The following is a 19,069-nucleotide window of genomic DNA, read 5'->3' on the forward strand; positions in this document are numbered from 1 at the left end:
TCTTTCTACTCCCTTGGGGGCTGTTGTCAGTCTAATTCCTCCTCCTCATAACTTCACTTCCAATAACATTTTCAATAACAAGTCTTCCCCCAAGTCTCTCTCCCACACTACATAGCACAGCATCTCCCATCTGTACCTCACATGCCGTACTTTCCACCGCTAGTACAGACACAGTCCTCATCTGCTCCTAGATGAGATTCAGTCTGTCTTTTTGTGGAAACTGCAGAGACTGGATGGACGTTGGGGATGGGAAGAGAAAAGCAGGACAAATGTCTATGAAACAGATCCTGCCCGGCCAAGACACCAGTGATAACAAGTGTGTTAACAACATTCACCTTGGTGGTAGTAACTGGTTTCTGCGGCATGGAAGAGGCCATAGCTGAGTGTCCCATGTGGCTCCCATTTTAGCTACTGGTGAGGATACTGAAGGCCACTCCTGTCCACTGGAAAAGTAGTGAAATGAAACTATTATAAGTCCTCTGAATCCTCTTTATCCTTGAAAGATAGAACTTGGAAACTTCTCCTATTCTCTGAAAGCCATGAGAGGCACAAATTAATCAACTTTTAAAAATAAGAGCTTATTCACATATTTAGGGAAAGAAATGATAAGCCAGGATGCCAGGGTTTAAATTTGAGGCTCTGCCATGGACTAGCTGTATGACCTTATGTAAACTATGTGATTTCTATATCTTGATTTTCCAATTTAAAAATAAGGATAACCTAAAAATTAAATATTTAAAGCAGTGACTAGCACAGAGTAAATCCTCAGTAAAAATTGTTTTTATCATGATTATTCTCACTTGCAGTCACAATGTAAATGTTATAAAATTTCTAATATTGCCCAAATCTAAAAGGTTATTTTACAACTTTGCTTCCATAACACTATTATAACACAAATGAAATAATGCAGAGTCCCAAAACTAAGGATTATGTTACAAAAATAAACTGTAGGAGTGCTAAAGTCTAAAAGCATTATTTTTCACTTCTGTAAAGACCATGCCACTTAGAATTGTGGAAGACATTTCAAAATTTTGATCAAAAACTACAGATATCAAATTTGTTATTTGCAGTATACAGTTAATAATATGCCATAATCATACAGTTACTGTATTTTGTTATGAATGCTCAATTTAGTAAGCATCTAATAAGGGCTTACCCATTTAGGGTACTGTGGGTGATTCAAAGATTCTTCTATTCAAAGACACCTTAATGGTACCTGCATGAAGATGTTGACATAGAACAGGTAGGGTTAACACCTGGAGGCTTGGAGAAAGGGCAAAAGAAGACTATGGGAACATAGAATATGGGTAGATAGCTTTGATTTGGGAAATTGGGAAGTTGTCTCAGATGAAATGGCATTTGAGGTGCACTCTAAAGGATTGGTTAGGATTTGGGTAGGTATTCACTGAACACATGCCATCCTAGTCACTGTTTTAGAGACTAGCATTGTTCCGGGTACCAGTGGGATGAAAACTGGGGTTTATGAAGATTTCTCTGGCAGTAGTATGTAGAATAGACTAGAAGAGAGTGTGTAAATAGAGTCTGTAGATTTTTCTAAGAGGCAGTGAGGGAGTAAATCATATGAATAGAAATAAAGATTGAAGGAAGGAAATACAGGTGAACCAAGGAAGAGAAATCCACAGGTTGAGAGGAATTCTTGGAAGAATTGAAGATGACAGTAAATATTGCAGACCATGGTGATGCCATTAAAGATAATGAGAAAGATGAAGAAAGAACACATGGGAGAAATAAACCCATGAGTTTAAGTCTGATTTGATAGAAACACATCCATGACAATTATAAGGAGCCTGCAGCAGAAAATGCAAATCTGGAGCTTAACAATGATGCCATGTATTGTAATTATTGCATATAGATAAAGCTAAAACTGTGGATGATAATGAATTAGTGAAAGTGAAGAAAATAGAAATTAAAAGTTCACATCTTAGTGAATGTGAATTTTGGGAGAAAGAGAAAGGAGAAGTAAAGTGAACAGAGAAATGGTCAGAATTCGAGGGAACAGTATCAGAAAATTAAGGGAAGAGAGAATTCTAGAAGGATCTAGAATTCTGTAGTGTCATGTGCTCTAATCGAAGAAGAAGAATGTAATCTACAAGGAAGGTGGCATTGGTGGCCCTTTGGGGAGAACTTTATTTAGTGAGGTTGAAGCAGAAGCTGGAATGTGAAGGATTGAGCAGTTGCAGGGGAAGATGTAATGGTAAATTTAAAATGTTCTAAATGTGTACATTTAAATACGTAAATTTAAATTGTTTTTTGTTCTTTGCCAAAACTTTCCTTCTACCCAACTTCCCTTAAAAGAAATACATTAACTTTTGTTTCCATGTAAAATGCTTTCATTTCTGAAGGAAAAGTTATTTCAGTGTTCTCCTGGGAAAATGTTTATTTCTTAATCCCTTAATACATTTGATCAGAACTCTGATTCTTCTTCTGCCAAGCAGAGTATAAAGTCACTTACATGACAAAAGTATGGAAAAATAATTATTGCTTGCCATTTGATTTATTTTAAAAGACATCATTTTCTGGGGGTATTGAGATCAGTAAGAATGAACTTACTTGTTGTTGTTGGAATATAAGGAAAAGCCCAGCAATTACAGATCCAGTATCTTTCTTACCAGGCTTCTTTTCAGTAAATGAAAGTTTTCTTCTAAGATTTTAAGATTAAACACCTGGCTATAACTCATAGATACTGAGTCATAGAAATAAACAATGAGAAGGTCAGTGTTTTTGGAAGAGTCAACAGGTTTGCTGTAGGGAAGAAATAAAAGTTGACTTGCAGCTTTAGGATTCTTCCTGCCCTGTTTCTTCCAGCCATAAAATTGCAGTTAGGAGGGAATGTATTACTGCAACGAATTCTAATGATGTGTGGGGAATTAACTCTTAAGTGTAAATGTCGTTCACATGAATTTGTTATGGGAGATTGAAAGGAGCCAGTGACCATTCAAAAACTTTGAAAAGGGGCACCAAAAGTGAGTAGGAGTGCTCAGCCTTTTCAAAGCCTTGATTCATGAAAGCATGTTCCCTCCTTCAATCTGAGTCACAGAAATCAAAAAGATATTTGTAAAGATTTATCTGACTTTCATTAGAAACCTGGAGAATGACAGTTTGCTCTTGTTTTAAGTATTTTTTCAGGAGAGATGTGGTTAGAACCGGCACACTTCATCCAGAATGCTGTGTTGCTGCTCTGTTAGGGCTGTGGCCGTGACAAACCTGAAAACTGACCTGCTGGGAGGTGTATTCCCTGGGGCGGCTGTGTTTCTCTCCGTAGCAAAGTGTCCAAGTGGGGTCTTTGGTGGCTCAGGAGCTGCTTCTAGGTGTCTGAGGGTAACAGACAGATGACTCCAGCCCTGTGTTTTTCTCTAAGATCATCCTTTCAACGTAGGAAATTTGTGTGCTTCCACACTCTGTGCATTCAGCACGGTTTAAACCTTTCTTGAGAGAAATTCCTTCTGGAGCTCCATTCCTGGGCGAACAATGTGATATTTCCTTTGCCTGGCATAAATTGACCTCTACGCTCCCAGCCTGGAAGTGCCCATCTCCCATTAAGCAAGTAATTAGTGGTGCATTAAGGTTTTTCTCTGAATCCAAAGCCAAATGTATAGGCTGTTTGCAGCTCAGTTGAAAACACACATTGTTTGCATGCAGGTACACGAGTCTTTTCATTGTGAATAGGACCCAGAGTGATTAAACAAGCACTCTTAATATGTTAATTTATAATTTTAATTACAACAATCTTGTATATATAGTCATTAGTGAATACTAATATAAATATTTTTCTATCTTTTTATTCATAATGCATAAACCAATCATCCAGTTACTTCTCTGAGGTTGCCTGTTTTTGTTTCATAATACAATCTTTGTTCTTAGTTATGAATGCATTTTGTTCGTTCCTGTCTTGAATAATCCCTCATTAAGCTAGTCACTTTCTGCTCCATGCTAAAAAGGAAAAATTATCATGCAAATGTGGCATGCCATATTAAAAAGCACATTACCAAACACTTTTGTTGCTGTCCTTCAATTAGTTTCCCTTCTTTGAATTTAATTCCATTTGTTGTTAAACTACTGACTTGATGTATGGACTCATGAATCTGAAGCTGCTGCCAAGAAAGTGGGGGAAAAAAAATCAAAGCCTCTTCGAAGAGCTGCAGAGGCGAGCTGAAATGAATTTGCTTCACCTTTGACAAGAACACTTGAACGGCACTGGAATCCTCTGATGATTCAACTTGGCTAATTATCCAATTATTTATTTCAAGAATAAAGGCACTGTTTTACAATTAGAGAAGTGTAAAGCAATCTGAGAAATTCGGTAATGACAGATGACTTAAGTAACTTCTAAGATAAACAGTATCTGTGCAAACTTGTCTCACGGAGGGTTTCCAGGCAACAGCTCTGTGTCTCGGCGTCCGCGAAGCCCTGAGTACACCAAGGGTTTTGTTTGTTTTGCTCTTTCGACAACCCAAATTATTTTACACTTTTAACCAACATGTCAAATTTCCGTGGCTCTTAAGCAATGTTTAAGTTGTATTTCTCTTGATTAAAAGCTTTTGGTGCAAAGCAATACTTTTTAATTGCCTAATGATATAAGTCAGTTCTTAGGAAAGAACCGCACATTTAGGAGTTCATTTGCAATATAACTGAAAAATTCATTGCATGGCAGTAAAACAATTTACTGTTAATTACAAGGAGAAGAATTTGCTGTAGCATGCTCACAGATTGCCATGAATCATGCAGCACTCCTAGAGATTTATAACAGATGTGTAAGTGGGATGAATTAGCAGGGTTTAATAACAGAGACACAAATCATGCAGACTTCAAGGAGCTTTAATTGATATACTAGAATGTGACGGGCATGAATCACTCAGCCATTCAACAGCACTGTAACATATGGTCAGCTCAATATGCTGCATCTTAAATCGGTTGGTGAGTCGTTGGTTGTCCCATATGGTGGAAGCAATATATTTTTCATGATTAAAAAAAATACATCCATTTTTTAAAGAAATATGATTGCAAAGCATGTTTGTTATTGAACAGTCACCTGAATGCCAAACTGGGTTTTTTAATGATTTTTTTTTTTAACATGGCAGCTTCCCAAAATAAATAGCGGCTACTACTTGTAATACCAGATCGCTGGAGGCATTATCAGGACCAAATTGGTGCTTGTTGGCACACTGGATCCGCAGCAAAGCCTATGGAAGAGCTCACCTGATGGTAGCTCTGATTGTCAGGGAAATCCTTCAGACTCCGGCAAAGCAAACAAAATGAAAGGAATGATGTCACTTTCAGAGAAGTTCAGGAATGCCCAGATTTGCAAAGAGAATAAAATGAATTGAATGGGAGACTCTTATGGAGCAGGGCAGGAAGGGGGCTTTGGTAATACTGTTAACGCATCGTGTAGCAATTTGGATGTAGCATTTTATACTAACCTCTTAATGAAATGCTCCGTCCTTCAGGAACATTCTAAAAGGAATCCTGGCTGCCCGTCACATAGATAGATGGTGGTACCACTTCCATGTTATTCTTGAACCATGGTTTCAGTGTACGGAAACAGTGATCCTGGTGCAGGGATCCGTTAACTGGTGGCAGGCAAAAACCTTTTTACTAAAACTGGGATCTGGCAGCTTTCGGCGAAGCTTTTGCAGCATTAGTAAATCTGACAGACTTGAAAAAGGAATATTGCAGCCTTAGAACGGTGGCTGCCAGAATTTAATGTCAACAATTAAAATTTATTTTGATCCTTACCTACTGTTTATTACTGTTTGTATACACAACAGACCTTACTAATACAGAGATGCACTATTAGATGGAATTACCATCTGTTCAGAGTGAAATGCTGGCATCTGTCTTAGATGCTAAAACTAAAATGATATTATTTCTAACAAAACAAAATTAACTGCTTTCTACTCACCAACTTTAACTGTGGTTGTGTGGATGCACCCAAGGAAAAGGCTTGTTGGTGAAACACGTAATGACCTCTGTCTCCAGGTTTGCGTTCAGATATGTGACTTTCCTCGGGGCTCTGCCAGCTTTTTTGGCAGGCAGAAATCATACTTTTTAAAACAGTCTTTGAGCTTTGTAATGTGTTATCGACAGAAAGGCGTTAAAACAACACAATTCGAATATGTAAAAATTGGCTGGATCAGAGAGACTGCAGTATGTAAAATATTTTGATAGATGTACCCTAAATAAGTACAAGGAAAGAAATTAAATAGACAAAAATTCATCCGAACCAAGTTGCCATTAGGTCCCACAGTGACACCTTTAGGAAAATAGAAACTGTATCTTCTCTGTTAGACTATTTTTAATTTTCTCTACACTGACATATATAAAAGATTTACATCCAGCACCCCCTCCTTTTCTTTTTTAAAGCCTAACTATCCTATTAACAAAGGTCTCTAGCTTTTTGAAGTTAGAGAATTTGGAGTATCAAGGACAATGGTAGTTTCCATACTGATATCGGATCAGTGATGCTAATTTCTGAGAAGCCAAACTTCAGTTCTATATATCACAAAATAATAAATTGTGTCACACCAGCATTTAATGCATGTACACAGTGCATTAACTGTAACTGTAGTACATTTATTTGTGCTAGAGGAGACTTGAAAATGATTAAAAAATCAATACTTTGCTGTCAGAGAAGCAAGTGTTACGATGCATTTAAGTAGTTAATTGCATAAGCCCCATAAAAGCTTCAAGTTTGGGTAGCAAGGATGCCATAATTACAGTCCAAGCAGCTACCTTTTATTAATGGTGGACTTTAGGGAACAGTGCTCCCTTGTCCTCACGGCTGCTGCATGTGCGGTTCAGAGAGCCTGGATCCTCTCGTCCGCACATCTAGGATGCTAGTTACGTGCAAATTATTGATGATCACCAGAACAACAGCTGGGAAAGGTAGTGTTTATTCACCAGGGAGGCGATTTCCCTTAAATTCCCTAAAAGCAATGCTTTCTGGCCTTTCTTTATGGCCTAGAACACATAGAGAAATCATAGTATTTGTATGCCACGCTGGGGTAAAGAAACAAGGTGGCTCGGAGCCGAAGGGGCGAAGCTAGCCAGCTTCCTGGGGGGCCGAGATGATCCGTATGTCCTATGTCCAGCATCCATTCTGGTTTTCTCACGGACAAGCACTGCTTGAAAATGTTCAGGCATAGAATTTTGGAACCGGAAGACACAATTGGGTCTATCGTGCTCTCTAACAGATGAGGCCCTGAGGACCAGACAGGCCGAACACCGGATTGCCCGTGTTCCATAACTGGGGACCTAAGGAGCCAGTCTAGAAGCTCAGCTTTCTCCTTTCCCCATCAGTTCCTCTGTACATCTTCTCTCTCGAAGGAGACTAGTCAACAAAGAAGGAGGAAATGGTAAAGTAGATTTTGTTCTTGTTTCTCCAATCAGAGAATAGACAGTGAACAAGGCAAGGCTGTCTGAATTCTGAGATTCTGAGGGAGGAATCCTCTCTCCTCTTCTGTTCACTGGCTGGAGAGCAGCTGCAGAGGGTGGTCGGTCGCCAACTGAGAAATCCTGGCTTCCTGGCCTGGATCTCTTGTTGAAGTCCTGAGCCCAGTGCCCTTCCATGGGTGTTTTGGCCTAGCAGTGTTTGGGCAAATTACATTTCTCGTGACAGTTTTGCCTTTCTGAGGAAAAGTCAAAATCATGTTCTATTGACAAAGTGTCCGAGGATGTCTTATGTTACTCTGTTCCCCACGTAGGCCTGCTACGTAAAAAGGCTGTTCGTTCCTAGATTCCTGTCTTTGTAATAGAAAGTTGACGATGTTTTAAGATGTTGACACTGCCACGCAGTGTTCATAGGCCACCAACTCTTGCTTGAAAGCAAATAAGTGATTTGATTTTAAGGACCTGCCATCAACAAGAACTTCTGCTCATTTAGCCTCTGTTCTTATCCTATGACACTCAAACTCCACACTACATAAATTTTGCACATGTAAATTTATGCATTATGATATGCTATTAATCAGATTATAAAGTAATAAATGCTGCATAAAGAAGAATGTCTATTATCAGAGCTTTTTATAAAAGAATATTTATAAATAGAGGAGCTAGGCTGGGAACAGGATACAAAGAAGTTACAGAAAAATACAAAAGCATTGTAATTTTATTTTAAGTAGAAACAGACTGTATGTTATTATTCTTTGAAATGATGGATATTGAAGATCCGTTTTCCACTTTACAGCTATAAGAGGATTTTCTGAGTAAATACAGATTTTGAATGTGGATGAATTATATCCTTTTATAGTATGTAATATGAAAAGATGTGTTATTGGCTAATAATAATAGTGCCTTGTATTTGTATAGAAATTTGCTTGGTAAAACCTAACACAATTATATATATATATATATTGTTTGGCTCTTTCTTTCTTCTTTTTCTTTCTTTCTTTCTTTCTTTCTTTCTTTCTTCTTTCTTTCTTTCTTTCTTTCTTTCTTTCTTTCTTTCTTCTTTCTTTTCTTCTTTCTTTCTTTCTAAATGTTCAGTTAGCCAATATATGTATTGTTTTTAAAAGCAGTTATTGTTAAGGTATTTCACTGAAAATTTATCCTCATGTTGTAGATGGGAAAACTGAGGCATATATAAATAAGTGTTAAGTGATTTTTCTAAGTCATGCAGAATTGGAAATTTAAAAGTAAAATATAATCTCTTAAAGTCTGCAGAGTCCTTTCAATTATTCTATGTTGTCTCCCAATTCACTGTTTTGTGATTAACAAATTTATAGCTATAATCCCTTTACTATGATAGTCTGAGAAATAATCCTTTATTCCTCCTTTCTCTTAGTGAGTCTCTATTTGTGTGAGTATGCTTAATAGTTCAGGAATATCTATTTTTCTTTTCATCATTCTACGTGTGTGTGTGTGTATATGTGTGTGTGACCAGTCTAGTTTAATTGATTGAAAATTCGCCTCTGGTCTTAGGGGAACTCTGAAGATAATGACCCAGTAGGGTGCTCGCCCTTTCAAACAGGCTGGGTTGACTCCTCCAAGTGAAACTACAACATACCAGCTGGAAGGTTGTTTGGGGTTTTTTTAAGCAAGAGAATAAAAAAATATACTCTAATTTGACTCATTCTCTGTAGTTGACTTCCTAAGAATAGTCTAATTGCTTGGCAGAATAATTCCCCTGTGAATTTAGAAGTGTTCCACTACTTGTTAGAATTTAAACAGTCAACATTAATTGTAGTAGATTCTCAGTGAAAGTGCCCTTATTGATTATAATCATTTTGCCAAATTAAAAAAAAAAGTGCACTCTCACTTTCAGGAGATATTTTTAAAAAAAACTATTGAGTTGCTGGAATTCCTTTTGTTTTGTTTGACTCTGAATTTATATTCCTGATTAAGAAGTGAATTTTGGATTATGCTATCAATGGGGTAAGGGATTCTGCATACTGTAGTGGTACAAAACCTCACCATTATCCCTAACTAGCTGGGTGGTTAGAGTAAAGGAATACCAAATGTCAAGAAATGGGACTTTGAACAAGAGGCTACTTTTAAACAAGGATAAGACTCTTTAGTTCTTTAGAATTACAGGAGGTATATTCCTAATTTCTCTAAATATTTAGTTAAAATGGAAATCCTGTTCTCAACGGACCAAATATGTATAGTTTGTGATTCTCTAAATCCTTGCTATCCAGTTTGGTAGCCATAATAGCCATTTATGGCTATTTAAACTTAAAATAAAATTAATTTTAATTAAGTAAAATTTAAACTTCCATTCCTCAGTCTTATTAACCACATTATCAAGTGCTAACTATCCATATGTGGGTAATGCCTACCATATTAGACAATATAGATCTAGAACATTTCCATCATTAGAGAAAGTTCCATTGGATATCATTGGGATAGATGGTATTTTTCAAATTAAAATGTCAAATCCTTTTGTCCTAGAACCCTAGGGAATCATATGTGGAATATAGAAAATAGAAGAGTTCAGAATTCCTCTTTTGTGCTTTTTAAAATTTATTTTAAAGATTTATTTATTTACTTGAGAGAGAGAGATGGGGGAGGGGGAGAAGGAGAGGGCAAGAGAGCATCTCAAGAAGACTCCCCACTGAGTGCAGAACCCAGTGTGGGGCTCAATTTCACAACCCTGAGATCATGACCTGAGCTGAAATCAAGTGTTGGATACTCAACTAACTGAGCCACCCATGTACCCTTCTTCTGTGCTTTTAAATAACAAATTTTAGATTAGATCATTAAAAAATATGTAATTGATCCTCCATTGCTTCCCTGAACCCAGGACCCAAAAAATTTTGACAATCCTTCTTCTCCTGTTAAGTGCATAGCCAATGCTGAAATTTTAATACAAGAATGGAATTCCAAACCCTGAAGAGAAACTTGAGGGGAGAAGAAATTTCTAGATGGTCAGCTTTTTATTTTGTTTTGGGTTATTTTGAGATGGGGCATAGCTTGAAGAGTGAAGTATTTGAAAACCCACCATTTACTAATTTTTGGCAAGGAATGCTAAAGGAAATCATGCATAAAATTTACAGATTCATACCTATATAAAAATAAAAACGTCACATGATTTGCAGTATCAGAAGATGAACAGAATTGTTAATTATCTTTCTAAGTTGATGAACATTTTGCTCAGTGCCTTCTTCTTTATGAAAAGTTAAAATAGAATCATAATTAATTGTTTCTTTTTGGAAAGCTGGTCAGGCTTTCTAGAAAGTAACAGGTAGTGCTTGTTCTAAGCTGTTTTAAGGTGAATTGTCTTTTCATGGTTTAAGGATATCAATTCTTATATGCATATCATTTTAATTTATGTTTATTAAAACAGGGAAAGACTTTGTGTATGCAAAAGGCTATGTTAGCACAGGTGTAAATTAAGAGTCCACAGCTTTGATTTAGACCCTTAAAAAGTAGGCTTGGTGATAATAACATCTATTCCTTTCTTTGCTTTTACCTCTCAAATCCAGTCAACCCACTTAGAGTGGGAATGAATAGCAACGTGCACACTCAACTGTTTAAGAAGAAAACTCAGGAGAGCACTTGATTGGGTGTTATATGCGACTGATAAATTACCAAATTCTACCCCTGAAACTAATGATATACTATATGTTAACTAACTTGAGTTTAAATAAAAATAAAAGAAAAATCAAAACAAAATTTTATTTTTATTATCTCAGTTGTTACCCTGATCTCCTTTCCAGAAGGTTGTAGGGAAAATCTCTATCTCCATCTCCTGGAGTTTCCCAGGAGCCTCCAGAGAATTGCCAGCATCCCAGGACTTCTAAGCGTGCCAAAGCCTCAGTGTGTGCTTGGGCACTGGACATTCACTGCTGCTAGGCATAGGTCCTGGAGATATTGTGGTCACTTCAGGGTCCAGGGGGCTGCCCTGAGTCTGTTGTACCTGGACCAGAGTTCATAAACCCCTGAGCTCACAGGCTCCTTTTCTTCACGTGGATGCTCTGTTTGTCTTTCAGAGTAGTTTTGCTTATTTGTTTGTTTTCATTTAAACCAATTGCTAAGCTTCAAAAATCAGAAAAATTACATATAAAATGACCATTTTTAATGAAGTAAAAGATTTCGCAACTTTGGATCATCATTCCTGCATTATCCATTGGCTGGCAAGAATTAATGACTATTCACCCTGGCCAGGTTCTTCTCAGACCTCACACTCCCTCTTTATTCACGAATCAGCCCATTTCAATCATTTCCTTTACTTTGTTGGCCTCTGTGAATTGTAGACATAAGTTGAAGCCATGTTAAGATGAGAGGCTCTGCCCTTCATGATCAGTAATCATTGGTGGTAGTCACGGCTAGTCACAGGCTGCAGGTTTCATGAGGGATCCTGTAGCTTCTGGGTGAGGTAGTGTCCACTCAGGCAAGGGAATTTCTCCAGCAAAGGGGGCAACCATGAGCTATTAGAGACAAAGAGACACATTGCACCATTATGGTACCAGCTTGGTAAAGGGAATCCAGGTGGGGCACCCACAGACTATAATAGGAAATGTCTTTTCCTGAGTGAGAAAGAATAGAGAATTACCTGCAAGAAGAAATTTTGTTTAATCCTCAGTTTTATGGTAACGATTTGTTCGTGGTGTTTAGTCACATTCAAGATAAACTCCATTGCGTCTTCAGTTCCTAGAGCCATGTAAAGACTTGAGGCCACAACTGATTTGATCTCAAGAGTGATGCACACAGGTGCATGTGTACCTGTGTGTGAGTTACCGTGTCTAGAGGTAGAAGCTAAGTTCTTGAATGTAACAAGTGTTTTTAATATTTAGCGCCGACCCAGCTGAGGCCTCCTGTGGTGGAAGGAATCAACAGCACAACCATCCATGTTAGATGGCTCCCGCCTGAAGAACTCAATGGACCCTCTCCCGTGTATCAGCTGGAAAGGAGAGAGTCATCTCTCCCAGCTCCCATGGCCATGATGATGAAAGGAATTCGTTTCACAGGGAACGGATATTATAAATTTCCCAGTTCCACACACCCAGTCAATACGGACTTTACTGGTAAGTGTTTCAATCGTCTGTTGAAGAGGCACTAAGCTTCAAGGTGTTTCTTATTATTTTGATATCCCTTTAGAGTGAATTTTTACTATGCCTGTCCACAGAAATACTAATTCAGACCCTTTACAGCCTTACCTTGATTGTGTCAACTTGTCCATCTTTTTAGTATTCTGTGTGGGGAGACGTGGGTAAGTAGAGGAAAGAAAAGAAAAGAAAGGAAAAGAAAAGAAAAGAAAAGAAAAGAAAAGAAAAGAAAAGAGAAAAGAAAGAAAAGAAAAGAAAAGAAAAGAAAAGAAAAGAAAAGAAAAGAAAAGAAAAGAAAAGAAAAGAAAAAGAGAGATGTGGGAAGGTAGCCTTATTTGATCAAAGTATGTGCTGGAAATGACTCGGACACCATTTACCAGAATGTGTCCCTCAGACTACTTGACCTGCTCTACAGAAAAAGAAGAGTCCTGTAGGCAGATGAGTTTGAGAAATGCTCCATGCTGTGGAGATTCTCAGTACACATCAGGTTATCAAAACCTCTAAAAACAATGATAAGAAAGCTAACTTTGCTTGGCTTAGTATGCCTAATCCTTATTTGTCACTTTTTTAAGCATTAAACTATCAGTAGGATTTTTTGGAGAGCGTTATGGGAAAAAACTAATTTTGGGGAAACATACCTTCTATGGGTATGTTGGCAGTATGGGTAAGTGAGGCGCTTGCTTCAGGCACCCGCGCGCGCGCACACACACACACACACACACACACACACCCCTCAGGAATCAACAAAAATAACATTTTCATATGATTTATTTTTAAAAATGAAAATCAATGCCAAAAAAATCCCCAATAAAATGCCAAAATTTTAAATGAAGACAGGCTCTATCCTTCACTGGCAGGGCCCTATAATCCTGCCTCATCTGTCTCACCCAACTCCTGGTCTTGCTGGTCCTACAATGCTCCGGAAGTCCTGTTATCTTTCCGAATTAGAGTTTCTGAAAGTACTATTTCACTATAATTACAGAAAACTGTAATTATTTATGTTACAAATCTCACTTTACTAATTTTTAAAAAATGTACAAAGTATAAGATACATATGATTCTGTAAACTCATGGTATTCATTTGATCCCCGGGGAAAATCATTTTGGAGCCAATAGTCTTGAAAATATTGCATGTGTCAAGGACAATGAAGTGGATTTGGGCTCTAAAATGTGGCTCAAATATTATTGCTTCATTTTTATTTAAAATAGTAAATAGTTGGCTCTGAGGTGAGGCTGACGTACATTTGTAATGAATGATGTCCTAGCAGAGATATGCTGAGGTGAGTGCCTGCTTATCTAGTGGCCTGGTAGCTCAAAATCCTCATTGAGAATTAGATATTCAACCACTGAGCAATCATAACATGTCCAACTTCTTCATATTTGTCAATGTCAAAGAAAGGAAAGAAAAGAAAAGAAAAAATAGGTATGTAGAAAAGAAAGTTCAAAAGCCTACGGATACAAAGTTAAAAGGCCTTTTCTCAAATGGAAATAGAAATTCCCTTCCTGGTCCAACATTTGGCTTGCGATGTGTTTCTTCGAGGAAACAGCGTTCGTTTCCACTCAGTGGAGTATAGCTGCTGCAAGCATGTCAGCTCGCATTTGCTGGCTAGCCAGCAGACAGATTTTTGATGGGATCACCTACTGTTGTTGCAGTGAAAGATAGAGTGGCCCGTCCGCCGTTAATAAATTTAGTCGTCTGCACACTCTCCCTAGCCGGCCTTATCCTCTGAGGTGTAAGGGCTAGGGGCAGATGTAGCATCTGGGAAGTTTTCCAAATTCCCCTTTAAAAAAGTTAGGCCATAAACACCGGCCTCACTAAGCAGGATCCTTCTGTCTATAACAAAGCCTCCAGCTGCACAGAAAATGTGTTTGGAGTGCACATCATTTGAAGGACAAGGCGGGGAGATCACAATTTTGGCTTGAACTGCTCCCTGGAGGTTTGGTGATTCCCAGAGAATAAGAAGTTCTTCTGCACTCAGGCACGTTCGGGGGCATTACTAGCTCCTTTTTATTAGCAGCTTTGTCTTACTTTCAAGGTTCTCTTTAACTTTTAAACCAGATCTGCATCAAATCATGGGTTTGACCCTTTGGTGCAGTTGTGGTGTTGGTTGAATAATTGTATTGAGCTGAGCCATGGTTAAATGAAGTTTACCCAATTAATAAGCTAGGACAAGTTTGCAAAACCAGTGCAATAGCTTTCTCAAAACTTGCATCTTTCCTAAGCAGAGAGTTATGTGTATAATTAGCATCTTCCATTTGTTTTACTTAAATATTCTCTCATTCAATCCCTCTACAAGCTTGTAGGTAGGAATCTTTCCCCTCTGAGTACAGAGGAAGTGAGGTTCAAGTACCATAGCTACTGAAGTTCAGGGTTGAAATGTGAATTGGAAGCTTCTGATTCACATGCTGGTGCTTTGCCATGAGGGGGAAGGCGCATACGTGGGCAGTTCTTTGGAAGTTGTAGAATTAGAAGTATCTAAGAGTAATCAACGAGGATGGGAGGTGAAATAATTATCACTCAACTCTTCCTTACCCAACACTGCGAAACTTTTTTGGATTTGTCTTTCAGTTATTGGCTTTTCAGGTATGAATAGTAAATAGGGTTGGCCTTATTTATTTGCTTGCATCCCCAAAGCCGTCTAGGGATCACTTTTCTTTCCATAGCCCTTGATTCCAGAATGTTCCTAGAAGCTTGATGTTCAATGTCCAAATGAAATTATTTTAAATGGGCTGAAGTGCTATATGACAAATGGTGCTATCATCTCACATTTCTATGTATTTCATGCAGCTTTTTATATTCTGAGGCAAATTTAAAGAGCAAATTTTAGAAATCTTTAAAATGATTAATTATATTTAATAAGTGAATAATTGTAAAGGCTAAGATCTGCTTTTATTTTGAATTATTCATTTTAAAATATCAAACTCTAACTAAAAGGACTCCTGAAATATGAATGGAGATATCAAATAATATTCAAAGACAAAATATACAGTAATGTATATTAATGTACATATATTACATACATAAAAAATTAGATTTCACCCATTGATGAAAAGACTTATAAATACATTCATAGCATGTTCAAAGTCATGAACAATGTATTGAAGGTCTCAACATAAATGATCTCAGTATTACAGTTCAAGAAAAGAGTCTCATATAACTCACCCCTCTTCCATATTTGCTTTAAATGTTTTTATCTCATATGATATAATGAAAACAATTCAAAAATATGAGTATATGGGTGCACCTGGGTGGCTCAGTCGTTAAGTATCTGCCTTCGGCTCAGGTCATGATCCCAGGGTCCTGGGATTGAGCCCCACATCAGGCTCCCTGCTTGGTGGGAAGCCTCTTCTCCCTCTCCCACTCCCCCTGCTGGTGTTCCCTCTCTCACTGTCCAATAAATAAATAAAATCTTTAAAAAAAATATGAGTATATGTTCTAACATGTTGCTTAATATCATAAATTACTTAGCTTTATATTGTAAATGAACGCTATCAAAATTTACCTCTGGGTAGAAAAATTAACCAGGTACAGCTTTCTTAGGATCTGTTTTTGGTCCCTTGTTCTTTGGATACAAGTGTCTCTCAAAAATCTAATCTTCAGGAAGGGTATATTATCAGTCATTTACATCATAGTATAAATTTCAGGTCAGGTATTCACTTCCCCAATTCTCTATGATTAAGAGTGAGTGCTTTTGGAGCAGACTAATAAGTTTCAGATCTAGACCCCATTGTTTATTAGCTAAATGTAATTAGACAAACCACTTAATCATTTTTGTGCCTTTGTTTCCTCTTCTTTAAAATTGGCATAATAATACTGCTTACAATACTCATGTCTAGAAGTAGGTGAGGATGAAAGGCAATAGACTACCCAGTGAACTCTAAGTCATGACAGATTACTTAGAAGTCATTAAACTTCAGCTATTAACTGTTAGTCATTTAACAAATGTTTGTTAAGTGTGTACTATGAGGCAGGAGCTTTTCTAAGAGTCTTCTGAAATTTATAAAATCAATATTCTCTTAATTCATCTGCTGTTACACATGAGGTAAGATGTGTGTACCTGAATGTTCTATTTAGGGTATGAGTAATATGCAGCTTCTATATTAAAATGTGTTATTTAATTTTGTTATTAAAAATAGTTAAATTAATTTACCTAGTATTGAAACATTGGATAAACGATTTTTACATGGGTCTAATCACGCTCATCTATTAAATTGAGGATTGTGCTAGATGACTGATGCCTCCAGCTTCTGAAATTCCAAATCAGTGAATACAGCATATTTACATAGCTTCAAAAATTCAAAATATAGGCTATTGCTGTGAGTTTAAAAACAACTATATTTTCAAGTAAATTGTTCAGTTATGATTTTTTTCATATACTCTTTACAATTTAAGATGAACACAAATGTATTTTTCTGTTAGTCTGAGGAGATACATTAATATATAGGGATAATTTAAATGATATGGAAAGAAGTACTCAATATAGAAATGGATATGCAATTCTTGGGTTATGTCAGAGCATACAAAGAAAGAGCAAATTCAATAGAAGTTCATAATATTGTACCTAGGAAATCATGTAAACACTCATAGTAAAATATTCTTCTGGTCACATAGGGTTAACAGTACTTTCTCCTTCCAGACCAGGAGTAGTAAATAGAACATTCCCTACTGCAGTTCGACGGGGTGATCATTGTGTCTTCAGAGGGAAAAAACTCATATTTTTCAGGAATGCAGAGTAAATCCACTTGATTTACACAAAGAATTTAGTCCTTTCCATGTAATGCTAGTAATCCAAAAGGAACCTGGTAAAAACAGCAAACGAAACTACTGCTCAGATTGGCATTCCAAAGGTGACCCTCTCTCTCCTTGTCACTTTTTTCTTCCTATTAGCGAAAACAGGTCCATGATCATTTGGGGGAAGATTTGACTATTGTAGTACCCAGATGCCAATCACACCAGCCTTTTAAACTGCCTTTACTGGTGACCCTGCCCAGAAATCAGGAACTGCCTTTGGGGAGATCTTTGTAGCAAACCACTGGGGAGATGAGCATACATGTGCACCTGGATGTAATTCCCTTTTATTTGTCTTCACGAGAAATGTGATTACTGATGTTGAATATCTTGCAGATGAGAACTCTGTACACTTTCTTCATAATAATGCTGTTCAAGGACACTAAATGATTGTCATACATTTTTGTCTCCTAGTATTTGCCTTCCCCAAAATGACTGAGCTCAAATGCTTTAGGAAACAGAAATGCAATTAATTACCGACCTGTGAAAGAGAAATGCAACTCCCTGAATCAATATTCCTTAAAAGCTTATATTTTATATTTTTTTACTCTATGATATATATGCTTTATTATTATTTATTATTTCTAGTGAGCTGGGACATTTAAACACTTCATTAAAGGAAAGCTGATTATAAGCAGTTATAGGGAAGGTGCAAGCAGGGAAAACTTCAGATAGACTAATTAGTAAAAGCATATTAATTCTGACCTTCAACACCCTTGGCACCCAGTATTTGTTGTCCTCTGCCTGAGAGCAAGTCGTTTCGCCAGAAAGTGCTTAAAAACCAAACCAAACAACAACAACAAAAACAACAAACTAAATAAAATACCACGTCCTTACAAGGCAGATTTAAACCACAAGTTTTATTTTACCTTTGATGTTAGATCTTAGTCATAGTTATTGAAGAACAAATACATGAATTGATTATGTAGCCCAACAGTTTGATGAACAGGCAGTAATGATACGGAAAAATAAAGGCAAGAGTAAGAATGTGGAACTTGGGAACAAAGTAGAGAAGTGGCTCTTGGGGAAGAAAGAGGCTCCTGGTGTATTTCTGGTGGTGACAGAATCAGAAGAGAGTGTGAATATCTGGTTGAGGGTATCTGTATGGACTGGTAGGGATGAGGATCCAAACGCCTATGTTCTGAGAATCACAGAAGTCACACTAACCCATGGTGACGAGGAATATTAAGAAATAAGGAATAAAATTGTTTTGCTTTTGTGGACATGTGTAAAGATGGCATTGTTGGAGGGGAAAGGACCATGTTTCTCCCCATTCACCAAATTCATCATCAAGGCCAATTTCTGATGACTGTGTGTGTCTTAACCCTTGTATTTTTTAAAATGACACATTTTGAAGCCCATTTCCATCATGTCACCTTGTGTTTGAAATGTTAATGGTGGGGTTGGTGTGGGAAGCAGTTCAGTTTTACTTTTGAATTTTAGCTGTGATTTCGCAAAAGAATCATCTTAGCACATGAGTTTTTCTTTCACCAGTTTGCTCTTGCTCAGGTGGTCAAATTGAATAAAATTGTAAGTTTCTCTTTGCATGAAGAAACTTTCCTGCTGCTGTCTTTTGACTTGTACAGTGTCAGTCTGGAGCAGAAGGTTACAAAATTTTCCTGTAAATGGCCAGACATTAAATATTGTCTGCTTTTCAAGCCATGAGGTCTCTGTCTCAACACCTCAGCTCGCCATCGTGGTGTGAAAATAGCCAGAGGTGATATAGAAACAAATAAGGATAGCCTAGTTTTTTGGGTAAAAACACTTTATTTACAAA

At 37.3% G+C, this 19,069-nt stretch overlaps 1 protein-coding gene across 1 annotated transcript in view; it reads left to right on the forward strand.

Moving 5' to 3' along the window:
- Window positions 1–19,069, forward strand: part of USH2A (usherin) — a 676,006-nt gene that overhangs the window by 191,376 nt on the left and 465,561 nt on the right. The window contains exon 20 of the mRNA XM_045809720.2: window positions 12,252–12,482. Coding sequence (XP_045665676.2) covers window positions 12,252–12,482 — 231 coding nt within the window. The remainder of the gene's footprint in view (window positions 1–12,251; window positions 12,483–19,069) is intronic.

Source organism: Ursus americanus, chromosome 2, assembly GCF_024610735.1.
Source record: "Ursus americanus isolate L20-20 chromosome 2, mUrsAme1.1.p, whole genome shotgun sequence".
NCBI lineage: Eukaryota > Metazoa > Chordata > Mammalia > Carnivora > Ursidae > Ursus > Ursus americanus.